Source organism: Copadichromis virginalis, linkage group LG15 (genome assembly GCF_057382275.1).
Source record: "Copadichromis virginalis isolate Kocher_CV1m ecotype Utaka linkage group LG15, C_Virginalis_male_GT1.1, whole genome shotgun sequence".
NCBI classification, from domain to species: Eukaryota; Metazoa; Chordata; class Actinopteri; order Cichliformes; family Cichlidae; genus Copadichromis; species Copadichromis virginalis.
In genome coordinates this window covers 38,304,409-38,325,658 of record NC_140632.1, presented here as the reverse complement: position 1 = coordinate 38,325,658, position 21,250 = coordinate 38,304,409, and the positions used below count along the sequence as shown (strand labels likewise).

At 39.3% G+C, this 21,250-nt stretch overlaps 1 protein-coding gene across 5 annotated transcripts in view; it reads left to right on the top strand.

Moving 5' to 3' along the window:
* The first annotated feature begins 3,704 nt into the window (after nucleotides 1–3,704).
* The window catches only part of opa1 (OPA1 mitochondrial dynamin like GTPase), a 35,562-nt gene continuing 18,016 nt past the window's right edge, over nucleotides 3,705–21,250 (top strand). Inside the window, exons 1-29 of one of the 5 annotated variants that reach the window (XM_085433259.1) lie at nucleotides 3,705–3,883; nucleotides 4,426–4,750; nucleotides 4,854–4,950; nucleotides 5,085–5,192; nucleotides 6,297–6,350; nucleotides 7,803–7,885; nucleotides 9,521–9,664; nucleotides 10,968–11,021; nucleotides 11,110–11,214; nucleotides 11,498–11,584; nucleotides 11,957–12,070; nucleotides 12,296–12,376; nucleotides 12,481–12,555; nucleotides 12,644–12,715; nucleotides 12,947–13,046; nucleotides 13,151–13,281; nucleotides 13,692–13,764; nucleotides 14,344–14,416; nucleotides 14,504–14,619; nucleotides 15,918–15,982; nucleotides 16,195–16,271; nucleotides 17,100–17,265; nucleotides 18,273–18,425; nucleotides 18,608–18,716; nucleotides 19,006–19,085; nucleotides 19,299–19,439; nucleotides 19,543–19,659; nucleotides 19,868–19,961; nucleotides 20,575–20,685. In XM_085433259.1, coding sequence (XP_085289385.1) covers nucleotides 3,855–3,883; nucleotides 4,426–4,750; nucleotides 4,854–4,950; nucleotides 5,085–5,192; nucleotides 6,297–6,350; nucleotides 7,803–7,885; nucleotides 9,521–9,664; nucleotides 10,968–11,021; nucleotides 11,110–11,214; nucleotides 11,498–11,584; nucleotides 11,957–12,070; nucleotides 12,296–12,376; nucleotides 12,481–12,555; nucleotides 12,644–12,715; nucleotides 12,947–13,046; nucleotides 13,151–13,281; nucleotides 13,692–13,764; nucleotides 14,344–14,416; nucleotides 14,504–14,619; nucleotides 15,918–15,982; nucleotides 16,195–16,271; nucleotides 17,100–17,265; nucleotides 18,273–18,425; nucleotides 18,608–18,716; nucleotides 19,006–19,085; nucleotides 19,299–19,439; nucleotides 19,543–19,659; nucleotides 19,868–19,961; nucleotides 20,575–20,685 — 3,034 coding nt within the window. In that variant the 5' untranslated portion in view covers nucleotides 3,705–3,854. The other 4 variants (XM_085433260.1, XM_085433261.1, XM_085433262.1 and 1 more) reach the window with 4 other exon arrangements.

The window sequence follows — 21,250 nt, the reverse complement described above, 5'->3', positions numbered from 1 at the left end:
GTTCATTGAAGCTTCATCTGAAATGGGCAAAGGCTGGTTATCAAGAAGCCATCCTTAAGGAAGGGAAATGGAGACGAAAGCCTGAGGTATTTGAAAAGTTACGCTTTCTGTGCATCTTGTGAATGTAATGACTAAAGAAGGAAGTCATCTAGGATGGTCAAACTTATACTATAGGTGCATGCTCTAGTAGCCTCCGGGGCACCTGTTGTTGTCAATTGACATTACATAAATAACATTGAATTATATTGAACTATAGAGACATTTAAAAATCGAAAAAACACAGTATAAAAAGAAGAAATAATGGCAGCTTTATTTCCTAAACATATGTAGTGCACATTGTTATGGTTATCCCTAAAAACCCCGACACAGATGACGAGGGTGTCATTTGAAAAGAGATATTATTATTATTATTATTATTATTTTTTTTTTTTTAACTTTATTTAACAAACAATGAGTATACAACATACGAACAGATGAAGTATACAAAACAACAGAACATTAACACAAAAAGCCAAGGGTAAAAGAAAAAGGTAACAATTATAAGGATACACGCAAAAATTCACATACATATATTGTTTTGAGAGCCTTTTTGTTGGTGCAGTCTGATATTGATTGTATGTACATTTCCACATCCTTAAAATAATGACAGAAATATGGTGTTTTGTTAGTAAACATTTATCATACTTCTTGGGGAACTTAAAGAAACAGAATAAAACATTTTCCCATCGTAAAGAAAACTCCCTTAAAATATGGACAATAACAAAGCTGCTAAATTCTTCCAGAATCTCTGTGTAAAAGAACAGTACCAAAAAAGATGTCTCACAGTTTCTGGATGATCCCCACAGAAAGTACAATTAGTATTAATTTCCCTTTTAAATTTTACCATGTAGTGACTGGCTGGATAACCCAGTGGACCCAGTGGACCCAGTGGAGGTGGTGAGTGACAGGAGAATGGCGGCTAAGCTGTCATCCCTGTTGGACAACGTCTCCCACCCCATGCAGCAGACTGTGACAGCACTGAGCAGCTCCTTCAGTGGGAGACTGCGGCACCCACGGTGTGGGACGGAGAGATTTCGCAGGTCTTTCCTCCCCACTGCTGTCAGACTCCACAACAAAGACTTTAACTGATCAAGCACACACATCCATACATATGCAATAATACTAAGTGCAATAATCCTTTCTGTCATCGTTGTATTTTTACTCAGTTGTATATAGTATTTGTATTTGTATTCTATTTTTATCTTATTGTATATTTATTTTATTTTATTCTACTGTATATAGTATATTATTTTATTCTATTCTGTACAGTTGTGTACTGTATTTATTCTTATTGTATTCTAATTTTTGCCTCATAACTTTTGCACTGTCCACTTCCTGCTGTGACAAAACAAATTTCCCACGTGTGGGACTAATAAAGGTTATCTTATCTTATCTTATCTTATCTTAACATTTATGTAGAATTTTAAATGAGACTTCTTTCACCTTATTTACAATCAAATATTTATGGGGGACCATCCAGACTGTCTTCCACTTGATATCTGGAACATATCGGTTCCAATAAGATATTATATATGGGAGAGAGACGATATCTTCTTGGAATAAACGACGTATTTTCTTATTACTGTTACCAAGTTCCTGTGAAAAGCAGATTTTTCCTATTGGTGACTCAGCTGGATCAGGGAGAGTGACTGAGGTAGAGATTGAGCTGTCAGTGTTTTTATATAACATTAAAGTCCCTGAGGGTATGGCACCAAGCACCATTGAGAATTCCTGAACACTGATTGGAAAATTATATAGTGCAATAAAGTCGTTGTAAGTAAGTAGTTGTCCCTCTTTATTAACCAGCTGAGCCACCAATAGGATCCCATTTTGGACCCAAGTTTCCAGGAAAAGTGATTTATTTTTATATAAAATATCTCTGTTGTTCCAGATAAGGTATTTGTGAGGTGAGAAGTTGTGTTTATAAATGAGGGTCCACGCTAAGAAGAAGAAGAAGAGACTGAACAGGGTGATCCGAAGGGCCAGCTCTGTTCTAGGATGCCCTCTGGACCCAGTGGAGGTGGTGAGTGACAGGAGAATGGCGGCTAAGCTGTCATCCCTGTTGGACAACATCTCCCACCCCATGCAGCAGACTGTGACAGCACTGAGCAGCTCCTTCAGTGGGAGACTGCGGCACCCACGGTGTGGGACGGAGAGATTTCGCAGGTCTTTCCTCCCCACTGCTGTCAGACTCCACAACAAAGACTTTAACTGATCAAGCACACACATCCACACATGTGCAATAACACTAAGTGCAATAATCTTTTCTGGCATCGTTGTATTTTTACTCAGTTGTATATAGCATTCGTATTCTATTTTTATCTTATTGTATATTTTTATTCTATTTTATTCTACTGTATATAGTATTTTATTTTATTCTATTCTGTACAGTTGTGTACTGTATTTATTCTTATTGTATTCTAATTTTTGCGTCATAACTTTTGCACTGTCCACTTCCTGCTGTGACAAAACAAATTTCCCACGTGTGGGACTAATAAAGGTTATCTTATCTTATCTTATCTTATCTTATCTTATCTTATCTTATCTTATCTTATCTTAAGAGGACCTGCTTATGGAAGGATGAAAGCTTTACAGGGAGTTTCTCAACATTGTAATTACAATTTAAAGTAAAATTAAAGCCACCAAAATGAGAGAAAATATAATATGGTATAAAGTTCCAGATAGAGGTAGGGTTTTGATTTTTAGTCTTTGGATATTAACAGTCCCAAGTATGTGACTTCTTATTTAACAGCGATATTACAGATAGTATTTGCAGGGCAGTCTTTAATTGCTAGTAACTCACACTTTTTTTAGATTTAGGCATAAACCAGAGGCCTCAGAGAAATCACTAATCACAGTAAGAGCTGGAGGGATTTGGTTTGCATTCTTCGAGAAGAGTGTGGTGTCATCGGCTAACTGGCTGATGACGAGCTCCTTATCAGCTATGGTGATTCCTTGTACAACACTGTTTGAAATATTAGTTGCAAGAATTTGTGTACAAAGTAAAAATAAATATGGTGAAATAGGACATCCTTGGCGAAAACCACGTTTCAGGTCAAATCTCGGGGTGGAGCCGTTAATCATTTTAATAGAACCATTGCCATTTGTGTATAAGGTTTTGACAGCTTTACAGAAAAACTTGCCAAAGCCAAATTTTTCCAAAGAGTGGAAAATAAATTGATGTTCAATTGTATCAAAAGCCTTATAAAAATCCAGGAAGAGAATGAAGCTATTGTCAGGTACCAGATCAGAGTAATCAAGTAAATCCAAAACCAGTCTAATGTTATTAGAAATGTGTCTGTTTCTCATAAAGCCTGATTGTGTCTCATCAGTAATTGTTTCCAAGACCTCTTTAATTCTGTTAGCAAGTATTAAAGCCATAATCTTACAGTCATTATTGAGCAGGGAGATGGGTCTCCAATTATCAATAAAGAGTAAGTCTTTGTTTGGTTTTGGAATAAGTGTTATGAGACCTTGAGTAAGAGGAGGGAGGGTGTTATTCTCTATACTTTCTGTAAAAATCTGCAGTAAAAACGGAGCCAGGAGATTAGAAAATGATTTATAAAACTCTGCAGTCAAACCGAAAAGAGATATTATAGCAGAGGTACGTATAGGAACCAATTCCCTACATCGTTTATTTTGTCAGTGCTCTTTAGGCGGTGGAACCACTCACCGGAAGTGGACTGTCATTCCGATTGTGTCCTTGTTAGCCGCCACAACGGGCAAGCAAATGTGTGTTGTTTGGGAAGATGAATTAAACTGTACCTAAATAGTGAATCTGAACGACATCTCCGTGAAGCTGCTTTAACAGCATCATGCTGCGTGTAGGGAGCAGAGCTGCCTGGTGAGTTTGTATTTAATGAAGGTAACAGAAGCCAGGGTTAGCTACGGTGTGAGGAGAGCACATATGAAGCTGCTTCCTCTGACAGCTCAGGACGGCCGACCTGGTTCTGTGTAGATGACAGCAGCCCCATGTCATAGTAAGAAAGATAAAGGACACATATTATAGGAGTTATCACGGCTGTCTACGTGTGGAGTGCGTTTGGTTTATGTTGCCGGTGCTACTGCAGCATAAACGTTACCCTAGCATAAACCGGCTAAAAGTCTAGCTCGGTCGCTGAGTGTGTACAGCAGCTGCGTTATTTAAAAACAAAAACGATAGATTGACAGACCCATGTTAACTGTGTCTGTACACTTAGTTAAGTGATTTATTGTAATAAACTGGGTTGTTTATAACGTTCAATGTCAAACCTGAAAACGTGTGCCATCTGCTTTCCTGCGTGTTGCTGCAGTCTATTGGGGCTACCTTGAACAAAAATGACTGCTTTTGTAACTGTTCTGTGGAAATGAGGTGTCTTTATTTTTTTCATCCACACCTCATCTCAGCGTGGCCTGCAGGAACCTGGTGGCCAACAACATGGGGGTGAGATTTCGGATACCCTTGCAGAAGCTGCACCCTCTCTCCCGTGCTATCCATCACCGTTACTCTGGAAACGGCAACCCTCAGCACCCTCCTCATCGCACAGCAGCCCGCTATTTCACCTCCATGTCTCGGTTGCCCATGCGGCCGCCGAAGCCTCACCCGGGCTCTGGGGGCCACGGGTACCAGCAGCAGCGCAACTTCTGGGTGGCTCGCCTTGCTGCTCGGTTGCTGAAGCTCAGATATATTCTGCTGGGGAGTGCAGTGGGAGGAGGGTATACAGCTAAGAAGGTCAGTGTGGAGTGTTGTGCTTTGCTTGTCATGTGAGATGCAGGAAAACTGTTAAACATACTGAAGCGGTGATGTTTTTTTGTTTGTTTATGTTTTCTACCAGACCTATGATGAGTGGAAGGAAATGCTGCCTGATTTTAGTGAATACAACTGGGTGATTCCTGATTTTGTTTGGGAACTGAGCGAACAAATAGATCTTGGTAATTTTTTTTTATTTTTTTATTTTTTTTACAAACAATAATGATTAAATCCCTCACATTGTTTTCCACCAGCTGTATCATGAGCTGCAGCTCTGTCTTTTCCACCTGACTGTGTTATCCATTTTCACCTGCAGATAAACTGGCCAAAGCTCTACCAGAGATGGAAGAAATAGCCAAACTACTACCCGACTTTGACAAAATTGGGGAGAACTTCACGTTCCTCAAAAGCCTCCTCACCTCTGGTGAGTAAACAAAGCATCAGCATTCACTTAATGCAATTACATATTATTGTAAAAAATAGCATGTGCAGACATCTGAGTGTCAGGATTTAGAATGAAGGTTACAGTAGCTTCACTGAAGCAAACCTGCTTTCCTCTTCTACCTTCTTACCTGTAACATACTCCAAGGGTTGCATTTTTGGTCTCTGACCTCTAAGGGACCTGAGCAGAATGAGCAAGTAGACTTCTGTATCCTGTTACTTGCTGATTTTTCTGCTACACCCTTTCTACCTCTGGTTGTGGTTATTAAATGATTCCTTATTAACTGAACCGTCCAGTAATTGCGATTTTGTTTTATTGCTGACTTTGGTTTCATGGTGTCACCATTTAGATGGGTCCATGTGCAGCATTTATGTGTGGTATTATACCAATATAAATGTATACATGTCTGTTATTTCATGACTTTCATTTAAAAACATTATCTGTACAAACTGATTGTGTAAACTGTATGACGTTTCCTGTGATAAGGAATTTCACTACAGTACAAGTTTGTTCCTGGGAACATGAAAGCTTAGATTTAAATAAAATGGTAAATGGCCTGTATTTATATAGCGCTTTACTAGTCCCTAAGGACCCCAAAGCGCTTTACATATCCAGTCATCCACCCATTCACACACACATTCACACACTTTGTACTAATGAGCCTCACTGAGTATTGTGTAGGAGGCATTTTGACTGGATGAGGATTTGATCATGTTTTTTGTCATCGTACATCAGCATTAATGTTTAAATAAATACTAAATATTATATTCTGCCTACAAATGATGAAGGATCGGTTATGCTTTCATAATGAAAAGGCACTAATGATAACTGTAACATTAATGGCTTTTTTCAAGATGACGCCCATTTGAGGGTGTTCTTATCAATTTTAACAGTTTTCTATTAATTAGCTAGGTCACTTAAAGCTCTGGCACAGCAGTATCTTTGTATTAATATACATCATCTAGCTAGCTGTGTCCCTGCTTTGACCATCATCCCTTTGCTTCTGTCTTTTATGATTTTTATCTTGTGTTGTTCTTCCTTTCTCCTCCCCCCCTGCCCTCCTGTTGTCCTCCACGTTCTTCACAGGTGTGAGTTTGGGTAGTGAAGTCAAAGGAGCTTCTGGTCTGCATCTGTTGTTAGGTGTGTAAACCCAGCTCTCAGTAGTGCTGCCCACTCCCCTCTTTTCTTTCTGTGGCTATCTGACAATTGTCTCGCCACAGCACTGGCATGGTGGCCATGATTTTGGCTCTGAAGGCAGTAGCAGAGCATCTTCCTGGGATATGCAGTTAAATGCTGCTGTCATTGTTCAGACTATTTACCGAGTTCAGTAAGTGTAACTATGAGGGTTAAAAGGTCTAATCTTGGACTAAGCTTTGCTTGAATTGGTAGAAGATTTCTCTACTGCATCTTGAAGTCACCCCAAATTCATAGAAACCTTGAAGTTTACCTTTCCATAGTTAATTTAGAGCATAAATTTTTATTTTTTTATTTTTAAGAAAAATCTACAGAAAGGGTCTGGAGAGCTCATAAATGCAGATCATTGTTTTTACCTGTAGTATCTCCCCTTTTCCGTTTTCCTTTCTTTAAACCGGACTGTCCTCGGCTGTGCTTTGTCCTACTGTGTTGTGTATTCTTTGCCTCCTTTGACTTCCACCCTTTTTTCTCACCAGGGTTTTTTGCTTCTGTCATTCTTTCATCACTAATCGTTGGGGCAGGTTTGTTTTGCTCAAACTTATTGTTATTCAAATGGTTGGAAAATGAACACAAAGCTGATTAAGATGTAAATGAATTCTAATAATCAATCCAAACAATTAGCTGAAATTAATTAAATAACAATAATGTAACCCTTAAATGGGTTAAGATTAATAAAGGTAGTTCATTGCACAACAGTATGTGAAATATTTACCTGAAGGGATTCCCACACAGATGTGACCACGCCTTTGCAAGGAGTCATAATAACAGCAGGGAGTGTCTCTGGCTCTTACTCACGCACTATTAACACTTAATGTACCTATAATGGCTTCAGGAAAAATATTTGTCCATTGATATAATCAATATACTTATTCCCAATGCTACTACATTTTTCTCTGTACATGTTCATTCTGTTGCTTAGTAGAGTTTTCCTTGTGCATTGTCATAACATGTCTTGAAAACTTAATTTCACCAGTTTTGATTAGGTGCCAAAGGAATATTAGAAAATTAAATGTAAAGATCTTAAAGAAGTCAATTCTTGAATTGCTTTTTGTCCATCTAAAACTGTGTTCCTAACAAGGTATGGAAGTTAATCAGAGTCAAAGACGTTAGCATCAAACGGATGGAACCATTTACAGTATTTCAGTGCTTCAACATCTAGTCCTAGCTGTGCTAAGTTTTCTGATGATTATCAGACTGTTATACGTTCCTGAATAGCTTGAAAAACTTATGTAGTGCTACATTTTCCAGACATTTGAATTTTAGTCCTTCTGCTCTTCTATTTTTCTATCGGGGGTCTTTTAGCCATAGTCACAACTCTCCTAGTTTGAGCTGCATGTAATAATATTTATGTATTTGCATTAGTAATCTTATCCTGGGTTGTTATGTCTCCTCTGATAGAAACTTCAGGTGATCCTCCACTAAATGCCACAGATTCCTCTGCTGCAGTCGCACATGAAGCTGGTGACAAGCAGTACAAAAAGGCAAGTAGATAGAATCTGCTCACACTTCCTAGTTTTTCTTCTCTTTACTCTGACACAGCTTGGTCTCGCTCAGCTCCTGTCTGCTACTTTTCGCTTCAAGGAAAAGAACTATGATCATTTAAATCAAAATGCCCCCCAAGAAACGTAAATGTTAGTTTGTATTACTCGAAAAAATTGTACATTTTTAAATGTAATGTGCTTTGAAGACCTGGCAGCGATTGAGGTCCATAGTCTTTAGCAGTGTACTACTTGGGGTTCGTTTTGATTCAGTGAGTTCTTCTGAATGTGAAATGTGAGTTAAACACAATCTTACCAGCCGATACACAGATATATAAAGGTGTAATAGTGAGAACAAAGTTTGTACAAGAACAGTGTTAATTAAAGATGGTAAATTGCCAAAAAGCTGTCTGTAAGTGCTGCTAGAGTAGTTTGATCTTCATCAAAGTTTTAAACCTGTACCTGCAAACTGTACAGCACCAAATCAAAGTGTTAACTGCAAGTTCTTACACACACTGCTGAACATGTGCGAAGTTTATTGACTGTTGTCTCACGTCGGTGGATAGTTGCTTCTTTTAACTTTATTTCCTTATTTACACAGTTATTTCATTTCTGTTGTCCTTGTGCTGTTTTGTATGTTTTGTACTTTGTATGTATGTTTGTTTTGTTTTCTGTTTCAGCGCATCCATGTCCTATTATTTATTTATCTATTTTTACCTTGTTTGTGTCTGCGTGCGTATGTGTGGTGTATGTGATTGTGTATAAGTGTGCTTGTTTAACAGTCTCTAAAGTTTAAAGGAAAGTGACAGCGACTTGGAGTATTAGGAGGTGCTTTTACAAAACAAAACTTTCCTATTCCCTATTTTTTCTATGATCATGGTCTCCAACATGAACAAAACACCACTTTTTATTATATTATTTGCACATTTCACAGAGTGAAAAAGCAAAAGGATGCACACAATTTGACATACGTCATGGTGGGGACTCTTGAACTATTTTTCCTGCTATTTAGTATGCTTTGTGCTTCACCCTGACCGATATCTCAGTGCCTGCTTCGCTTGGTTAATCATCAACTTCCGACCAGTTGTTTTCAGGTCCATTTAACGTTGTTTTGCAGCACATCTAAACATTTTGGTCAAAACTTGAAACTTGTTTTACAGAAGTTGTGTTATTGAGGAATTATGAACTTCAGGCAAAGTGTTGTTCCACTCATGATGAGCAGATAGCCAAAAATCCTCAGTGGAGCATAATAATGAGCAAATGCAACAGTATCACAGTTGCTGCCACTCGCTGAGAGGCACTGGTTGTCGTATTAGTTGCCTCTTCTGCCTTCAGTCTGACAAAGTTCAGCATCTCTGTGTTTTGGATTTAGGAGAGGCTGACTTTGCTCAGTTACACTGATGATGGTGGCAAGATTAACACAGCCAAAGACTGTGATTCGTTTTAATGACAACCCTTAATTAATACAGTTTAATTTTGACTCAAAAACAAAATAAATCCCAGAGACAAAGACAGACGCCCTCTGCTGTAGCCCTGTGTTGGGTTACTGCAGTGGCCTGTAATGCTGGCCTGCCCCGTGGCCTGCAGATGTTTTTGTTGCGCCTCCTGCCTTTTTCTCACTATGACATACCTCAGCAGGGTCTGCTTGGCGAGCTCATTCTTATTCAGCAGCAGATCCAGCGGCACGAGGAGGAGGTCCGACGGGCCGCTGCAGCCAGTAGTGCACGCCCCCAACCGTCAGAGCCTGCTCCGAACCCCAGCCCCCCTCAACAGTCACGCAAGGTGAAGGTCCAGTCCCGCTTAGATCTGCTCTATCATACAAGAGACTCCTAAAGCTTTATAGCTACAGCACAGATTTAAATCGTTGGACTAAGTAATGTCAGCCAGCGCTACCTTAAAAAAAAAACACTAGAGTAACTTCACACCCAGTGAAAATCAGTGTTTCCTCTCTGAAAGGTTCAAGCCTCTTTACCTCAGCGGTGCTGATGGGCACAATTAAAAGTGTGAAAATAACCACACATGAGTATACTAAACAGTTACTGTAGCGGTGACCTCATAAGATTTTCAGCTGGTGTAAAGTTGGTGTATATATATTTGTTTTTGTTAAACTTGTAGTCCACATAAATTGGCCTGTCAGCAGATTTTATTCCACCCTCTACAGTATTAAAAAGCAGTCGTCTTCTTTGACTGTGTAGTTTGAGTTTGTTTTGCCAGTGTGCTGTTGAAAGGGCTTGCATGGACCACAACAGCTGGGTTTGCTAGAAATGGTGACTATAGCCAGCGTCATTCTCCCACGCAAGTGGCTGGATAATCATCAGCAGTACTGCATTATTGTGCAGAAGCGCTGCATGGAGTGGAGTGAAGCCTGCCGCATGGTGTGAGCTACACTTTTTTTTAAACTCTCATGAGTGGATCTAACTTTTCTTTATCAATTTACTTCATCAACACGCTTAAGCTCTTTAAGAGCTCCTTAAAGCTCCTTAAAAATAATGAAGCGATCTCTTAGCTTTTCAAAAATCTTTGCTATGTATTGCAAGAATGTAAGTTGAAGAACATTTCTTACCCCTGTTGTGCAGTATAGAAATGGTTTTTAATGAAATAGTTTGGTGTGGCTTTAAATTCCTTTTCTTCTTCTTCTATCATTTGTCCATGTCTGCTGTGCCTCCTGCTTCCTGTCCCACATCTCATTGTTCCAAACATGTTGCATATATATAATATACAAAATAAAATACAGTTTGTCCAATCATTAAAATTAAGCTGTAATGGCAGTGAATTTGTGATTAAGTTCACTCTGTGATTTGTGCCTGTTTGTGAATCATAGTGTGTTGATTGAAGCTGAGCGATGCCAGAATGATAGTATGTGCCTGAAATTTGTGTTCCTCTCTTGCATTAACTTGACTTTCAACTCTCTCCGTAGACAGAATGCACGGATTGAGCCTTTATGATGCCGGTGGGAGTTCAGTTGTTTGAAGGTGTTCTGTGAGAGTCGTGGGGTTAGCTCTTGTATTCAGAAGAGAAAGGAAGCATTAACGTTTGTTGTTGTTGTTTTTTTTTGTTTTTTTTTTGTCTCTTCTGTGATCTTTAGTCATCTGACAAAGAAAAGATAGACCAGCTCCAAGAAGAGCTGCTGCGCACTCAGGTACAGTAGCTGTGACTTTCTCCTTGCTTAAATGTAAATGTTGAAATGTTTCTGGTTGTTAGTTTTGACACTGCTATTTGTCCATTAGCTAAGATATCAGCGCATGCTGGAGAGACTGGAGAAGGAAAACAAAGAGTTGAGGAAAGTGGTGCTGCAAAAAGATGATAAGGGCATTCACCAAAGGAAAGTGAAGGTGGGTTATGAACATATTAAACACATACAGATTCTCTTTTTCCTGGTCTAGATTTTACTTTAATTGGGATTGCTTTTTCAGATGTGAGCATTGCAGATATCTGGAATATTTTCCAGATAGGTCCCAGAGTGTTGGGCAGTTACATTTTATTATGATTAATATCTGTTAATGATAAAAAAAAGTGTTGCCTTTCATAGATTTAGTTATTCTCCAGCTCTTCTTTGTTGTGACAGCTAATTACTCAAAGACTGATAATTAATTACTGTTCTGTCTCCTTGTGTAGAAATCCCTTATTGATATGTATTCTGAAGTCCTGGATGTCTTGTCGGACTATGATGCCAACTACAACACCCAGGACCACCTACCCAGGGTACATATGAGCTTTATTTGTTGAACATCTGTGTGTTTTTTAAGAAACAATATTTTTGTGTCATTTTTGTGTGTGTTCGTGGGTGTGTGTTAGAATTGATAGCTTGACTCATAAAAATCAACAAACAACTTCCTAAATACCCGAAAGGTTGATTCTGTTAATCAACGAATCAACTTTTTGGGATTTCCTTACGTGGATGATTGAGTGTGCATCAAAACTTTGTAAATATGTTGCCAAACTTGCATTTATTGTTACTGGATCACAGAAGGCCTTCTGTTTCATTTTCCATTATCCCAACGCTGTTTGGTTGAGCTGTTTACCTTTCCCTGTCTCTTTGTGTGGTCTCACCCTCTTCCTAAACTTGTGCTTCAGGTCGTTGTGGTGGGCGATCAGAGTGCTGGAAAGACCAGCGTGCTCGAGATGATAGCACAAGCCAGGATATTTCCCAGGGGCTCAGGAGAGATGATGACACGCTCTCCCGTCAAGGTGTGTGTGGCCAGTGTGGTTCGCGTGTGTGTGAAAGATTTCATATTTATATGGCCCTTATTTAATTGAATATTTTTTCACAACATGGTCAGAAAATGTCATCATAAACAGGTTTACATAAGGAACAACAAAGATGTTTTTGAGTGTTGTCACACAAGCATTCTGGGAAGTTAAACCAACATTGACTCATTTTTTTAAATACATAAAAACTCTTATGTTGTGTAGGTAACATTAAGTGAAGGCCCTCACCACGTGGCCATATTCAAGGACAGTGGCCGAGAGTTTGACCTAACCAAAGAGGAAGATGTAAGTGACACAGTCTTCAATCCATCCATTTGATAGAAACTACAACTTCAAACTAGTTGTTTCATTAAAGTATTTATTGTGCTCTTTCTTTCTGTGTCCCACAGCTGGCTGCTCTCAGGCATGAGATTGAGCTGAGGATGAGGAAAAGTGTGAAGGAAGGACAGACAGTCAGCTCTGAGGTTGTACATATACTAACACTCAGATTAAACATAAAGTTTTTTTTCCTGCGGTGTTTCATGAAATGATGTTTTCTATTCTGTATGTTAGACAATATCCTTGAGCGTTAAAGGGCCTGGCATCCAGAGGATGGTACTCGTTGACTTACCGGGTGTAATCAGTGTAAGTCTATATTCTGCGTATAATAATGTTTCAAATTCCTTTGGCTGTATTAGGATTTCATTTGGGTTTTTTTCTATAATTTACCTTATATTGATTTACCAATATGTAATAGATAATTTTTAAAAAATCAAAAATTTATTTGTTTTCCTAAAGTGTAGAAGTTGCTGTTAGAGTCACTATTTCACTTTTTGTGAAAATTGCAGTCTTAAAAAGTTATTTAATGTCTTGTAGACGGTGACTGCGGGCATGGCAACAGACACTAAGGAAACCATCTTCAGCATCAGCAAGGCCTACATGCAAAACCCCAATGCAATCATCCTCTGTATTCAGGGTAAGATATGCATATGTTTCCATTTACAGTAATAAAACCAGCACATATCAAAGTGAGAGAAGAGGTGATCTCTACGTGGACTAACCCTCTTGCTCGTTGTCCAGATGGCAGTGTGGATGCAGAGCGGAGCATTGTAACAGACCTGGTTAGCCAGATGGACCCTCAGGGAAAGAGGACCATCTTTGTCCTGACCAAAGTGGACCTGGCTGAGAAGAACCTGGCCAGCCCAAGCAGAGTAACTAGTCTTTGCCATCTAAGAAAATGTTGTAAAATAGTTACTTTATAGGTAAAAGATATACTATTAACAGCTTCGAAAGCTTTATTTTATTTTAATTTCTTAATGTAGTGGCAAAAATACAGGTCTGCCTAATGATTCTTGACACCTAAAAAAAACATTATCATGACATTGTTGTTCATCGTGTTAAAATGACTTCTTAAAAGTGATCATGTTGATTCGTCATGCAATTATTGCAGTGTGATTAGAGCTATTTGCAACTACACCACAAGAGGGCGCTAAATCCTTACAGTTTAACCAGATTTTCTTGGCAAGTCAGCACCTGGTTTCAGAAAACAGTGTGCACACAACAGAATAGAGAATTTCAGTCATATTTGTCTTTTGGTTTTTTTTGCCATCTTCTTTTTCAGATTCAGCAAATAGTGGAAGGCAAGCTGTTTCCCATGAAAGCCCTGGGCTACTTTGCTGTTGTAACAGGAAAAGGTGACGTCCACTACTGTGAACTCCAGCATGCTACATTTATTTTTGTGTCCCTTAATGATGACTTTTAGGTCAATAATGTCACATTTCCATAGAGAAATTTGTTTTACAATGTTTTATCTCCACTTTAGCTTAACTAAACAGCAGGTGAAGTAGGTAGCCAGGTAGATGACCCTCCCTGTGTGAGGGAAGCAGAAAGCATTCAGGGATGCCTGCTGTTAAAACAAAGAACATGTGCAGGGAATCACAAGGTGTCTCATTCATCTTTGCCATAAGGAAGTCATTGTTTTCTGTGATGCATTCAGAGAAATGCAGTAATGCAAATGCAGTAATTTTTAAATTGCGAACTGGAGCAGAGCAGCAAGCCTTCCTACATGAGCATGACACGTATTCTACTAAATGAAGGCTACATTTAGTACAAGCTTGCTCTCAAATAAAGGCCTTCTGCCTTTGGGCTAAATAAAAGACTCGGCCACTATTTGATAGAAATACATTATGTAACACACAGCATTGCATAGAATAGTCGCTAATTTATGTTAAATTATTTGCTCATACTTTTTATTGCTAATTGCTTGTGTCCAGGAAGCAGTGCTGAAAGCATAGACTCCATCAAAGACTACGAAGAGGACTTCTTTCAGAACTCTAGGTTACTCAGGCAAGTTATACCATCTAATATGCAGCTTCTAAAAGTTCATCAAATAAGTAATTCCAGAGTTGAGAAATAATTTGTGTGCACAACTAGGGACGGCATGCTGAAAGCTCACCAGGTGACTACAAAGAACTTGAGTCTGGCCGTCGCTGACTGCTTCTGGAAGATGGTGCGGGAGTCTGTAGAGCAACAAGCTGATGTCTTCAAAGGTATGACAGCACCTTCAGCATTTAATTTTATCCTATAAAGAACCAATTGATTCATATAGATTGGTTGTTTGCAATGAAACATTTATATGGTCAGATCTGTTTGCAGTGATGTGCATGTTAATAATGTGAATAGGCATGTTAGGATTAACAGTAAAAGGAGTAGCTGATCTTACTCTTTTCAGTCTCCCTATATTGGCTTTCCTCAGCCACTCTGCCATACTTTTCCACCCCCTCTGTCTTGACTTCCAACTACAATTAGTCTAGACAGTCTCAAGCTCATTGCTAACAGCATAAGAGATTTATGGCCATGAGACTTCACATCCCATAGGTCCATTGTGTTGAGCATCGATCCATATCCCATCAAATCACATGCAGCCAGCTTCCATCCTCCATTCTTGGCGCCACCACATCTCCACAAACCAGCAATTAGCCTAATCTCCACTGTGGATAGGGAGCTGTGGAAAGGGGCAAGAAGCTCAGTGTGCTAGTGTGTCTCTGTGTGCATACGCGAGAGGTAAAACTCTGACTTTTGATAAAATTGTGTGATTGGCCCCATCTTCCCTCCTCCCCAGAGACCAGTTAGGGAGAGTAAGTGTGCAAAACCCTCATCCCCTGTTATTAGAGAATAAACACCATCTGGTGACTGAAGGCTGCCGTCATATCATGCTATGTGAGAAAAGGCCAGGCTCTCTCTGTATAGGCTCATTGCTTGATGATGATCGAGATCTGTCAAAGGATGGAGCATAATCTCCATGGTGAAAAAGAAAGAAAGATTTAAGTGTTCAGTTTCAGCCAGGCAGAAGAATGAGCACTAGATAATTTGATGATTAGGGTCTGTTGGAGCTTTATGATGTTGCCGTCTATATTAAAATTATAATGTCACGTTTCATGTGTAAGACTGTTTAAAAATATATTATAGCCTCTGCACACTGTCTCACCTACTACTATTTTATTAAATCACAACATCTCAGACTAAGTGACCCTCATCAGGTACAAAACAGTTTTCATACAATCCATCCAGTCTGAATGCTGATGGTCCCTCTTTAGAACTGTGTGGATGTAATCGATGATAACAGTAGTTGCTCTTTATTTAGAGGTTTTATCACTAAACCAACAATTGCATTACTGTCGTTATGGAAGTTTTTACCAGTTAGTTCTCTTATCAGGATTATTTGTTTATTTCCTGTGGGTCATTCAGGTGTGCAGTGATTTTAAACCACGTAAGATTGAAATTTGTTCATATTGAAGTTGAAAATGTTTGTTTAAATATTCCTTTTCATGATCCCTGCTTTAACCAGCTTCACGATTCAACCTGGAGACAGAATGGAAGAACAACTACCCTCGTCTAAGAGAGCTGGACAGGGTAGGAAACACAAACAGCCATTTCTTTGAACTCTCACATAGTTCTTTATAAAAGCAAGCTTGCTCATTAGTGATGGATATTTTATAAATTACATTTGTGTTTTTAAAAAAAAATGTCCTTAAGAAATAAGAGTTTATTAATATGTTAAAATTGCATAATGTAATTTAAAATTACATTAAAGGTTTTTAATGTAGTATTTAATCTTTTTGCAGAATGAACTGTTTGAAAAGGCTAAAAATGAAATCTTGGATGAAGTTATTAGTTTGAGTCAGGTGACTCCACAACACTGGTAAGTTCCTCTTGAACTAACGTCATGATTTATTATTCTTTAGTTGGTCTCACCATCATTTCAGTGACTTTGTTAGTTTTAGTTGTTTGTGAGGTGAATGATATTTCATGTTATGGGGAAAGAGCAGTGTTAAAATGTGCATTAGTACTTAACCAGCCATGAGCTAAAAAGCAGATCTTTGTCTGCATGTAGCTGTATGTGAATACCACAATGAGTAAAACCTTGCTTAAATGAGATCTATGCATGCTGTTGTGGGAATCGCCTGTGTGCGTGGCATCAGTTTTCTCTGATCAATAATCTGATGAATGGCCCATGGACAGGAGCAGGGGTGGCCCTGTTAGCCAGCCAGCAGCCAGCCAGCATTATTGGAAATGGCTCTTATTGACAGTGAGGAGTGCTAGCTGGAACAAAAGGGGACCTAATGAAATATGGCTGTGCGTTTATGATAAATGAGATAAGTGCAACGCTTCCCTGGTCTCAGCGGGATTTGGGACTCGGGGGAATCCTGGGTTTTGTTCTGCGTCGCTGTGGAGAGTGTGGATGCTGTTAGCTTTTAACAGGGTCATAGTATAGATGTTGGAGTTTACAGTCGAGCGTCCCTCTTTGCTCATTGTTTTCCTGCTCCGGCTGACGACTTAACTGCACTCAGCTGGACACCTTGGTCCAAAGCACTCTTTTTGTGTTTTTGTCTGTCTTCTATCTGTAACTAAAAGTGATAATCCAAATCTTCAAGATCTTAACATGGGTTAGAGTTATTGAGCTACAAAGTTTGGTACAAGTCGGCGCACATCTCTTTCAGAACTGACTTGTTTTTTTTCCTTCTTGTAGGGAATCTATTCTACAGAAAAAGCTGTGGGAACGTGTTTCCACCCATGTAATTGAGAACATCTACCTGCCTGCTGCCCAAACAATGGACTCTGGTACCTTTAACACCACTGTAGACATCAAGCTCAAACAGTGGACTGACAAGCAGCTCCCGCACAAAGCACTGGAGGTGCAGCACACTTGCTTTATTAGTCAGCTCATATCATGATTCATTCAGTTAAAGTGATTGTTGTTATTTTAAGAATTTTTTTATTACATTTTGGTGAGTTCACTGTAGGGCTGTTTGATATAACGATATATATCGGATGACGATATAAAAACGTCTATGTTTAATTTTACGCTATCGTTTGTTTCGTGGTGTCGCAAAAATAAACTGTTTACTGCAATATTTTTTCGTTTTGATGGTCACTGTAGTGGCTATATTAATTTCTTAAAGTTCTCTCTTTCTCTTATATTTAATATCACCACACTACGGACAGACAAGCGCCTGTATTTATGCGTTGTCGTTAGCAACAACAACGGTAACTCCATCGCGTCACGTGTCCGCTTGTTTATTTTCCACATAAACCTTTCACAATAAAGCTCAAGATCCTGTTGAGACTTTTCAAAATAAACTGAATCACGTGAAAGAGTATGCAGAGTTTATGGATGAGAAGCAAAAAAGAGCCGTCGGGTGCTAAAAAATAGACCTTAGACTCAAACGTTAGAACAGGCTTTTCCCCGCAGCACGCCGTGTAATAAATACTCACAAAGAAAACGGCGGCCGTTACAACTTATGTCTAAAAATGTATCGTTTCATGCATCGGTTAAAAAACTCGACTCCAGCTACACAACGCCCAGCTGGAAACATTTCACGCAAGTCGAGCCGCCAGAGATTCACAGAATTTACAAAAAAAATGTTACATTTTTGTGATTTATATCGTTATCGGACGATAGATGTCTTATATCGGGATGTGAGATTTTGGTCATATCGCACAGCCCTAGTTCACTGTCATATTCTATTGTTTAGTATTTCTTTTCTTTTTGCTGTGTGTTGTTTTTTTTTTTTATGAGTATCTTGACTCTAATTCGATTAACACAGACTGTAGAACTTGTAAAAACAATTAAATCCAGCAGTGGCTTTATTCTAATAGCCCCTTTTCCCTCCTTATATTTTGCATACTTTGCCCCTGTCAGATTGCCTGGGAGACACTGCAGGAGGAGTTTGCCCGCTTCATGGCTGAATACAAAGGCAAAGACCAGGATGACATTTTTGACAAGTTGAAGGAGGCTGTGAAGGATGACAGTATCAAGAGGCATAAGTGGAATGAGAGGGCCCTGGACAGCCTGGTAAACACACAGTAAAATACCCTCACAAGCAGAAAGTGCACACTTGTTTATTGAAGCTCCCAGAGCAGACAGAATTTCATGATGAGATGCCATCAGCATAGAGAATGTAGTCGTGATGCAAAGAAGCACTGATGCTAACAAGTGGAATGTGTTTTTTGTACCTCTGTGTGTGGTTGTGTCAGAGGGTGATTCAGCACAATGCCCTCGAAGACCGCTCCATCACAGACAAGCCCCAGTGGGATGCAGCAATCCAGTTCATGGAGGAAACCCTGCAGTCACGCCTCAAAGACAGTACGTTGGCTATGATAGGATCATATGTTAAAACTCTCCTCGCAGTCTTAACCACACAAAAACATTTGTAGACTTTTATGGTTCTTTGTAGTTTTGGTTTTTAGTTGGAATCACATCAACACAGTTTCAGGTTCTTACTTTTGTCCCAGACATCAGTCACACACCTGTCCTGACCAGGTTTTAGGTGATCATGCTTTTGTGGTGCTTTTGCTGCCACAATGAGGCATGCTGTTTTTTCTGACGTATGATTTAATTTTGTTCTGTTTTGCTCTTTGCTCTCGACCTGCAGCTGAATCAGTAATCAAAGACATGGTGGGCCCAGACTGGAAGGAGAGGTGGCTGAGTTGGAAGAATCGTACACCAGATCAGGTCAGAATTGCAGGATTTCCTCAGAAGTCATAGTTGTGATGGTGCAGTAGTTTTTATAAGGAGCTTTGAAGCTGTGAAGTGGAAGATCAATAAAAGCTATCACCTTACACAATGGTCTAATTCCATCCACACTGTAGAGCTTACATATAAATATGTAATATTTTACATTCAAATGCTCCTTGAAGTGAAGACTTGCTTTTCTAAACCTTGCAGCATATTCGGAATGAAACAAAAAATGAGCTGGACCGCCTGCTGAAGCTGCACGATGAGCACACGGCTTACCTGGCTAATGATGAAGTCACCACAGTACGGAAGAACCTGGAGGCACGGAGTGTAGAAGTTGACCCGATGCTGGTGAGATGGAACGGATTATTCCAAACATTTTTTTTGTAACAGCAATACCTGGCACTTATGTTTGGCCTCTGTTAACTGGTGAAATATTTCCATACTTGCTCAGATCAAGGATACGTGGCATCAGCTTTATCGGCGACACTTCTTACAGAAGGCACTGTCACACTGCAACCTCTGCAAGAGGGGTTTCTACTACTACCAGAGACACTTTGTTGACTCTGAGGTAAGTAGAAAGAGTTGTCTTTTTTTTTTTTTTATGTATTTATGCAGTTTCACCTGAGGTCAGGGTTAGTTTGGAAAAAATGTAACTTTACTCTGGGGCACCCTGTGTACTGAAGGCGGAAGACCTAGCGGGTACACACCCTTGATTTGTGTCTGTCCCAGGCCAAAAATAAAAAATAAAAATGTGATATCCCTGTTTGTTTCTGCAGTTGGAGTGCAATGATGTGGTGCTGTTTTGGAGGATACAGAGGATGCTGGTTATAACAGCCAACACTCTACGACAGCAACTTACCAACACTGAAGGTGAGCACTGTGGACTGGGGCTGGGGGCTATGTTATTTCCATAACAGCAGTTGTAGCTATTTATGGAACAAAGGTAAAACTATAGAATATCAAACCTTCTATTTTTAATGATTTCAGCCTTGTAGTTGTCATTTCTGTGGGTTTGTTTTTCTTGTATCTTTTTGTAAAACCAACAGGTTATTGGCAGGAATTTTACTTCCTCCTTTTGATTTTTTCCCTCCTGGTGGAGTAAGTTGTTCCATCAGTGGTACTTTGTGTGAAAAATGCAGTGCAGTGAATCTAGTTGCACGCCATCCCCAAAGCTGATACTGAGATCAGATTTCACTGTTGGTTAGAAATGCTTGACTGAAGTCGTCTCTGCACTTTCATTGTTGGGCTTAGTGATTTTTATATCCTTTAGCAAGGTTCCAGTAGTTATCCAGATTATCTATAAAGTAAAGACAAATGTGAGAGTGACAGTCCTTCTCCGAGTCTTTTTAATCATTATAAAGTGTTTTCATAACTTGATTCATCAAAACAAAAGATCGACAGAAAAGTGCATTTCATTGTTGTTGGGCCAGGCATTGATTATTATTGTTTCTTGTGTATCTGTCTCTGTGTCCGTGCTCGCCAGTGCGCCGATTGGAGAAAAACGTGAAGGAAGTGTTGGATGACTTTGGAGAAGACATGGAAAAGAAGACCCAACTCATAACTGGCCGCCGAGTCCAGCTGGCTGAGGATCTCAGTAAGACACACAAACACTTGCAGAGCAGAAAATACACTGCAGATACACAAAGGCTATAAAGAAACACCTGCTGAGTCTGATTGTTCCTATTTAAACTTCACAGTTCTTAACTCAGCGTCACAGTAGTTTGCATGCTAACCTACTACACTATCAGATATTATATACAGTAATGTGCAAAAGTTTTAGCCAGGTAAGAAAAAAAAATGCTGTAAACAAAGAATGAGTGTTAATCATTTATTTTCATCAATCAACAAAATGCAGTGAATGAACAAAAGAGAAATCTAAATGAAATCAATATTTGGTGTAGCGACCCTTTGCCTTCAAGACAGCATCAATTCTTCTTGATACACTTGCACACAGTTTTTGAAGGAACTCGGCTGAAAACTTTCTCTTTTTTTTCCCCACACCTGCCTAAAACCTTTGCACCGTACTGTATGCATATCTTACTTTGACCACTCAGGTCAACTACGTTATATTAAGCACGTGGATCCATTCTATAAAATCCTAGAGCCATCAGTAGGTGGCAGTGATGCTTCAGGAATTTATATTGATTAGTCCAGTATGG